Source organism: Myotis davidii, unplaced genomic scaffold (assembly GCF_000327345.1).
Source record: "Myotis davidii unplaced genomic scaffold, ASM32734v1 scaffold2627, whole genome shotgun sequence".
NCBI lineage: Eukaryota > Metazoa > Chordata > Mammalia > Chiroptera > Vespertilionidae > Myotis > Myotis davidii.
Window position 1 is genome coordinate 12616 of NW_006297905.1, and position 9120 is coordinate 21735.

The 9120-nt window shown below is 41.5% G+C and overlaps 1 protein-coding gene across 1 annotated transcript in view; it reads left to right on the forward strand.

Annotated features, from left to right (window-relative positions):
• ZC3H12B (zinc finger CCCH-type containing 12B) overlaps positions 1-7532 on the forward strand; it is a gene marked incomplete at its 5' end in the record, with an annotated part of 19750 nt that extends 12218 nt beyond the window's left edge. The window contains 2 exons of the mRNA XM_006773741.2: positions 1323-1429; positions 2611-7532. Of these exons, the coding sequence (XP_006773804.1) occupies positions 1323-1429; positions 2611-4031 (1528 nt within the window). The remainder of the gene's footprint in view (positions 1-1322; positions 1430-2610) is intronic.
• Positions 7533-9120: the final 1588 nt, after the last annotated feature.

The window sequence follows — 9120 nt, forward strand, 5'->3', positions numbered from 1 at the left end:
CTCTCCTGGGCAAGTCCCTAGCAAGTTTGCTGGCGTGACAGTTTCACCTTAAAAGCCTTCAAACTCCTCTTCATCATCTGATATTAAAAGTTCATCAACGACATCTTGGTGCCATGATAGGGATGATAGGGGTTTGACTGGTCGACATTTTCTATGCTGTACTGTACAATGGGGCAGTATTGTGGTTGGCTGTTGGCTGTATACAAAGCCTGATTTGATTGGTCCCTGCTCCCTGTTTGCCCGCCCTGTCACTATAGCAGTCTGGTCCACCCTTGCATCAGCATCTCCCTGGGACCTCACTAGTGCGCAAGTGCGAGCTCTTCAACATTCTAACAGGCACCATGATAGCGCAAAATCGCGAATCTTCAATGCATATGTAAAGAAATATACGGTAACCCGAATTTACCACACTCGCAAAATCGCACACAGCCAACCATACACCCAGTATGGTATCGCGATTCGTGATTTTGCGCTATCATACTGGGTGTATGGTCGGCTGTGTGCGATTTTGCGAGTGTGGTAAAATCGCATAACAGCAAAATCGCATAACAGCCGAGCATACACCCAGCAGCGCTGCTGATGCCTGAACGGTATGTGGAATGAAGTGGGCGGGCATCGGGAGGCCACTATGGCACGGGGCAAGCACTATGGGCAGTCTATCTGAAGTGTACCTGGCGTATAAGACGACCCCCCACTTGGAGGCATATTTTTCAGGGCCAAAAAATCGTCTTATACGCCGGCAAATACAGTAGATCTCATTTCACATCAGTAAACATTTCCTGAACACTTACTGTGTACTGTGTGTTATGCTGGCTGCCATGGGGATAAAATGCTGGAAGAAACAAGACTTACCCTTAAGAAGAGACAACCATAGTATGGTGTGATAAGTGCTATAGTTACAATTTTTAAATTGCTTTATCTATGTGAAACAATAGGAAAAGGCTTCACAGAGAAGATGACATTTGAGTTGAAGTTTACAGATAGAGGAAAGGGGGCTGCTGGGCATTAAAGGTAAAGAAGACATCATGAATAAATCTATAAAGGTGTGGAAGTGGGTTACATGTTGAGGAAAACCGCAGGTATGCTAGTTTGGCTGGGACATATAGTCCATGGAAGAATTATGCACAGGAAAAATCATTCATTTTTTGTGATCAAGGGGGAACAGGGAGAAAAAACTGCTGGCATAGCAAAAGTTAGACGAGACAGGAAGGGCAATTATGAGGCTGTGACAATAGTAGAGGCAAGAGGTAATTAAGGCATACACTTATGATAAGTGGTATTGGGAACAGAAGAGAAGACATTTATCTCTTGCTTGCTTTCAGATTTATGCCTCCAGATGATCCTTTAGGACGCCATGGTCCAAGCCTTGAAAATTTCTTAAGAAAGAGACCTGTTGTTCCTGAACACAAGAAGCAACCATGCCCTTATGGTGAGTACCTTATGTGCAAAACTGAGTTCTGTACTAAGGAAAGCATAAGGACTCAGAATACTTTATCTTCAAGATTTCCCTGTCAAATGGAAAATTCTGGCTTGTCTACTTTCTGTGAGTTAAAGTCTTGTCTTTGTGTGTTTTCATTTAGGTATTTAAAGAAACATCCTAGAAACTGCATGAGAAAAGGGTAACCAGAATTGAAAAGATTAGTTGTTACTTGTTAAAATTAGTTGTTATTTGTGTTCTAGCTGCCTCTGTTCTGAGCAGTGTTGCTGGGGCAGGGAAACACAGAACCCCACAGGGCCTACAGAAGCAGAAAGGATAATGCCAAATTGGGTTTTGCCCCAAGAACGATGTCTCTCAGGCAGGTGATTGCACCCTCTGTCAACTAACAAATACCCTTCTCTTCAGATCTGTACTTTTCAATTTGCTTCTAAACTTTGGTTTCATTTACTTTTTAAAAATAGTTTTATAGAGTACTTTAATGATCTTACCCAAGTCCCTCTGTTACAAAGTTTGTGAGCCTAACAGTGCAACATGGGTTGCCTGGTCTGAGGCTACTTTGGATGTTCAGTCTTTCGGGGGTAATTATTGGTTTTTGGACATCTGGGTTTTTGTCCTCAATTAACATTTATTTAAATCATAGAGTATTTTCATGTTCATTATCTTCATTTAATCTTTACAACAATCCTATAATATAGGAATAATTGCAAACCTTGTTTACAGAAGAGGAAACTGAGGCTAAGGAACTAGTCACTCCCCAAGGTCACATGGCTAGTAAGTGACATAGCTGGAATTGAAACTTAGCTCTGACTGGCCTCCAAGCCTGTGCTCTTTGCATTGCACTATACTGCCTGCTGCTGCTTTACACCACTTCAGCACACGGGTTATCCCTAGGCAAAGTTGTAAATTATAAGAAAATAAAAGCTGTTCAACTGCTTAGCTCCTAGCTTTCACACTGCAGTTTCCTCCCCAGCTTTCTTCTTCTTCTCTCTCCCCTCACAGTGTGTGATGCCTCCTTGGTGTTGTCTGTCTCTCATCTTTATGGAAAGTTACTTTTTTGCCTTAACCCCAAACAGTAAAACTCTAACCTGAATGACCAGATTGTTACGACAGTTTCTGGCACAGAGAGTCACACCACTCTGAGAGAGGTCTTACCCCAAGGCATTATTTTTCAGGCAAAAAATGCACCTACGGCCACAAGTGCAAATACTACCATCCGGAGCGGGCCAACCAACCCCAGCGTTCGGTGGCTGATGAGCTCCGCATCAGTGCCAAACTATCCACAGTGAAAACTATGAGCGAAGGCACCCTGGCCAAATGTGGCACAGGGTTGTCTAATGCCAAAAGTGAGATAACCTCAGAAGTCAAGCGTGTGGCTCCTAAGCGCCAATCAGATCCCAGCATCCGGTCAGTGGCTGTGGAACCTGAGGAATGGCTGTCCATATCCCGTAAGCCGGAGGCCAGTTCTGTACCTTCACTTGTGACCGCCCTAAGTGTCCCCACAATCCCACCCCCCAAAAGCCATGCAGTGGGTGCACTCAACACCCGTTCGGCCAGTAGCCCAGTGCCAGGATCCTCTCATTTCCCCCACCAGAAGTCTTCATTGGAGCACATGGCCAGCATGCAGTATCCCCCCATCCTGGTTACCAACAGCCATGGGACCCCTATTAGTTATGCCGAGCAATACCCAAAGTTTGAGTCCTTGGGGGACCATGGCTATTATTCAATGTTAGGTGACTTCTCCAAAATGAACATCAACAGCATGCATAATCGAGAGTACTACATGGCTGAAGCAGACTCGGGGGTGTATGCCAGGAATCCCAACCTCTGTCCAGACAGCCGTATGAGCCATACCAGGAATGACAACTATTCCTCTTACAACAACCTGTACTTGGCTGTAGCTGATGCCCATCCTGAAGGCAGTTTGAAGCTGCATCGCTCAGCATCTCAAAACCGTCTTCAGCCTTTTCCTCATGGTTACCATGAAGCCTTAATGCGAGCGCAGAGCTATGGCCCAGAGGATTCTAAGCAAGCCCCTCACAAGCAGTCAGTCCCCCACTTAGTTCTGCATGCCCAGCACCCAGCAACTGGAGCACGCTTCAGCTGTCCTGGAGACTACCCCATGCCTCACAATATCCATCCTGGGGCAACTTCCCAGCCAGGACGTGCCCTGGTGATGACTCGGATGGACAGCATTTCTGACTCCCGCCTCTATGAGAGCAACCCCATGAGGCAAAGACGGCCTCCTCTGTGCCGGGAACAACATGCTAGCTGGGACCCACTGCCTTGTACAACTGACTCCTATGGCTACCATTCCTATCCCTTGAGTAACAACCTCATGCAACCATGCTATGAACCAGTGATGGTACGGAGCGTACCTGAAAAGATGGAGCAGCTTTGGAGGAATCCTTGGGTCGGAATGTGCAATGATTCCAGGGAGCATATGATCCCAGAGCACCAGTATCAGACCTACAAGAACCTCTGCAATATTTTCCCTTCCAACATCGTCCTTGCAGTGATGGAGAAGAATCCTCACACAGCAGATGCCCAGCAGCTGGCAGCCTTGATTGTTTCTAAGCTTAGGGCTGCACGTTGACATGACATAGTACCTATTCCTTTATACAAACATGAATATTAATACTAATAATGCACTAATACTATGATAACAGTAACTAATAATTGTGTGTTGCGCTTTAAAAGTTACAGACTGTTAACGTCATTGAAGCACATAACAACCCTGTGAGATAAGTTTTACTAATGTATTGTTTGCTAGACAAGGAAACTGAAGCTCATTGAGATTAAATTATTTGCTAAGGTCACACTGCTAGCAAATTACCAAGTCAGGACTCACACCCAAGTCCTCTGATTCCAAGTCTCATACCCTTTTGCACTGCATCATGCAGGTAATGAAGGACAAAACCTAGGGGGAGAGACCCAAGTATAAGAAACCCCAAGAGAGTCCATTATGAATGTTGTCATAGTTACACATTTTATATTACAAAGTATTGATGATATATCTAATTTAGAGAACATCGAGATCAGGTCATATGTTGAATTAACCTTTTAGAATTTTTAATAGGAATATTTAAAGCTATTTAAAAACAAATGCATACTTTATTGCATGGATATCTGACCATTTAATATCTTTATTAACCAAGCTATAGAGTCACATCAAAGCTTCTAGAGCTATATTTCAAATCTACTGCTAGGAATTATATTGCATGTATGACTGTATGCATTTAGTTTGAAATGTGTGTGTATCTCTGTATAACTTTTTATATAGTGATAAGACAGGCTCTGCACAGTCCTTAGTCTATAGCTAAACAGATCACAAATCTGAATTGATAATTTTATGTCACATTTCATAGTTTCAACTCACTTTTAAAGTGAAATTACATGCTAATATTTGAACACTGCTTTCTTAGGCAACAGAGCAAACTGTTTCCTTTGCACTTTTTTACTTATCAACATTTAGTAAGAGTTGTTAGCTTTTAAATCTCTTCACCTCAGCAATTTAGGGATCAGATTGCTACCATCTTCTGCAGAATAGCTGATTGATAAGCTCAAGTTTCAAGCATAGTAAGTGTGTGCTAGACAAGCACAAAAGAGTTTGACCAGGGCTAAGGAATTTACTACCAGAAAGATGGCCAAACTCATGTGGCATTAAATGATGAACACAAAAGCTGCACTCAAGAAGGGTCTAATGGATGAGCTTTGGACTTCTGATCTATGCAGTATTCAACATCACAGAATAAAATGTAATGGAGTGCACAGCCATGTAATCCACTTTCTCCTACTGTCCACTCTTTGGGCAATGAAGTTGAACATTGGTGGAGCAGAATTTCTTTAAGAAACACAACCAGGGGATTTTCTAGATAGAAAAAGTAGCTTCCAAAAGGGATGCTACATCTTTTCTAATATCTGGCTCAGTTATGCACTTCAAATACATGCCAAGAGAGCAAACTTGCCCTTAGATAATTCTTAGATGCATTACTAAAGAAGGCAGGACTTTGGGTTGAGTGGCATCATTTGCACAACTTGTTATCTTGCTCAGGGTGGGAACCTTTATAGCTAAATGCCTCTAAAAGAGGCATTTTTAGTTTTTCTTTTTTTAAAGCTGCACTAAATGAACCCCCTTTTTGAATCTATTGTATAGTTCAGCATTTTGAACCATGACTAGCTCACTATTTCATGAGCTGGATCTTAATAATTTCTATGGTCGTTTTTTCATAAAAGTTAAGAAGGCCTGGCCTTGGCCTTTTGTTTCTTCATGAGAAGGTGTGACACTGCCTATAAATGTTTCTTACTCTGAAACACTCCGAATGTGAGGCTGTAGTCAGGGTTGTTTCTGGTGGTTTGATAATGGCTTGCATGCTCTTTATTGGCTCTCCATAACTGTCCTAGTTGATCAAAAATGTATAAACCAATGTTTCCCTTCTGTTAACCATAGCTTCACATTCATGTCCTACCCTCTGTTTTTTCCATTCCCCAGCATATTGAGGTGTAAAAGTATGTTCTGCCATGTAGGTCCATAGAGAGTAACAGCTGCCACTGAAGTGCTTCCTATTTCACACAACCACCATTTCATACTTTCAACTTCTTGCACCTTCTAAATCTGTCCTGTCTAAATCAGGGCATTTGACAATTTTAGAGGACTCTATTGCCTTTGTGCCGGTTAATTCATCTTCCTACTAAAATCATCAGTGGCACCACAGTGTCCACTACCTGCACAATTTACCAGGAAGCACAAGATTAATCTTGTCAGCTGCAATTCATCTTGAACATGTTCATGTTTAGTAATAAAAAAGTATAAGCTCCTCCCAATGCAGGAAATATTTTTAAGACAGAATATGTATTTATTTCCTAAAAACAATTGTCATTCTCTTCTCATAAAATGTGTATGAACCAAAGCTGCTAGGAGCAATGCCTAAAATAACCAGAAATGACCTTTTGTTGATACAAATTGTATCTCTTTTTTTCCTGATTGTATAGTAACACATGTACAAAACTCATCTTAAACTAGGTTTGGTACTGACTTTCAACATGATGTTTGTGGCACTGTGTGTCACAGGGAAGTAGCCCAGGAGACATGAGAGAGCTTTTATTTCCAAAGGGCAGTAGTAGTTCATAGACAAAGACAGTTTTTCAAGGCCTCTTTATTACTATGTGCACATTGTATATACAGTTTCAAGCATTATATTGCAATAAATTCTCCTTAGCCTATTAAATTTAATGTCCTTGCAAAAGGAATTTTGTATACCAAGTGTCAGTATTGGTGAATCATTTGCAAGAATTGGTAAGTAGAGCTATACAATTATGAATGCATAAATCCAGCTTGTTTCTTAGTGAAGTTATTAGAGAAACATTTTCTTTACATTGAGGCCTACACACTTCTTGACTTTTCCATTGTGTCTGTAATTATAAAACAGCAAATACAAAGAAGCATTGGAACCCCCTTGGCTTCCTTGATAATGAAATCAAGCTTCCTTCATGGACCTAAGTGGGTATCCTTCAGGATATTTACCTCAAAGCACTAAGCAGGGGTTACTGCAGTGTTTTGTGTGGTATTCAAGCAGTAGTACATTTTGCAAGAGGTGCTTTGCAATTTTAATTCTTCCTCTGAGTTTCTGAACTCATGGAAAGTCTATGCTTGTTCCGACCTTAGATTTTGTAGATTTTGTTGTTGTTGTTATGTTTTATTTCAACCTGAGGAAGTGTGACTCTGGAGTGGCATGTTCAATCCAGGGAACCTTTTCAAAGGTAGCATACAGCCACTACACTCTCTCTTAAGGTGCAAGGTATGGAAGGGAGAATGACAGATGCTTTATGGAAATGCCCTACAAACTTTTAAGTAATTATTTCTGTCCCTCTCTCTCTCCCTCTCTCTGCTATTTTCCAGGAGAATACTTCTAAATCCCACTTTTTCTATTTTAGAATAAATTGTCTTTATACAATATTCAAACATTGATACCCATTAACCTTTGACACTGGGTTTTCTTCTAATATAAAAAATTAATTTGAGATACCATTCTATTTATGCTATACAAATGCCCCTTTTGAGGGCCAATTTCTTTTCTTTCTTTCTGGAGGATATGTTTTTATTGAGAGAGAGAGAGAGAGAGAGAGAGAGAGAGAGAGACATTGATGTGAGAGAGAAACATCTATTAGTTGCCTCCTGTACATGCCTCAACCGGGGCTCGAAACTGCAACCTGGGTATGTGTCCTGACCGGGAATCAAACCCATGACCCTTTGGGGCACAGGGAGACGCTCCAACCAATTGAGCCACACTGGCCAGGGCTGAGGGCCAATTTTAATACACTTTGTTTTACTCTGTGAACCAGGTCTGGAACTACACAGGGAAAGTAATGTTAAGCTGTCCAAAGAGTCCTGCTCAGGTCTCCTGCTAACCCTTCTCTGCCTTCCCCTAGTTTGCTTCTCCTCAGTTCCGACACTGAGGAGTATATAGTCTTCAAATGAAATGACGTTAGTTCTCATTGGAAACCAAACCAGTATATTTTGGGAACCTGCTTGTCTAAAGTAGTCAATGCCTTTGAAAAGACTCAGAATGTTCACTATCTATTATATTGTAGCTAGCTATATATATATAGGCAGATTGACTATTTTCCATCCTGGTTTGTGAATCATTGAGCTATAGTAGTTTGCTTTATCTATTTGTAGGATTAAACAATATTGTTTAATGGTTGTAAACTTTTATAAAATCTCTTTGGGTTTTTTGTTTGACCCAAACACAATGTAAGTCTCAATGACAAAATATACAAAGCTAACCAGAGGTGAGTGAAAACATATTCTACCCCATTTTGTCTGACTCTATAATGCATGTGCAATGCTTTGCAATATGTACTTACTAGCATAAATGTCTATGACTATGAGGTTTTAATTTGTTTCGCCTATAATAGTGATGGAAAATGGTGTATACTTGACAACAATGAACTGTAACTACCCTTATTTACTGCATAAACTATTTGTCTACTAACCAGTAATGGCTTTGTTTCTTTAAGAACACCACCAAAAGTCATACCACACCTACATATATACACACTCTGGTTTGCTCCTAAAATGATTAAATTTCTGTCCTTAGAACTGGCATCTTGAGATAAGCTATAAGGAGGGGGATCTTCCCAAATGAGTTCAACTGAATTTTATCACAGTAGCAGTTTTTGTCTACTAACACAGCTCTAAATGCTAGTCAACTGGAGATTCCCTCAGGCTTGAGTGGGGCAAGGCATCCATTGGTGGTTCAGAACAAGGTGGAGAACTCAGATTTGAGGCTTATTTCTGTAAAGAACCTATAGTTTATCCCCTGAATAGCCTCAGTGTCACAGAGGCATCATCTGCTGGGCCTTAGAGCCAGAAGCCTCCTGGCACTCTATACTTCACAGAAAAGTCACTCGGGGAGTACTCAGCAGCATCAACTCTATCAGGTTATAGGTGTGGGGACTGAGATTCCAAAAAATGAAGTAATCTGACCAAAGCTGAACAGGGAGTTAGTGGTAAAGCCATGAATGAAACCCTGGCCTCATTGCTCCAGACCAGTGAGCCCTTTATCACAGGGGTGTCGGCTCTTCCCTCAGTCCTCTCTGGAGCCTCCTACTCACCCCACCCCTGCCACTCCAGGCCAGTCTCATTATAAAGGCAGAGGTGGCCACAGCTGCAGAGCTCAGCC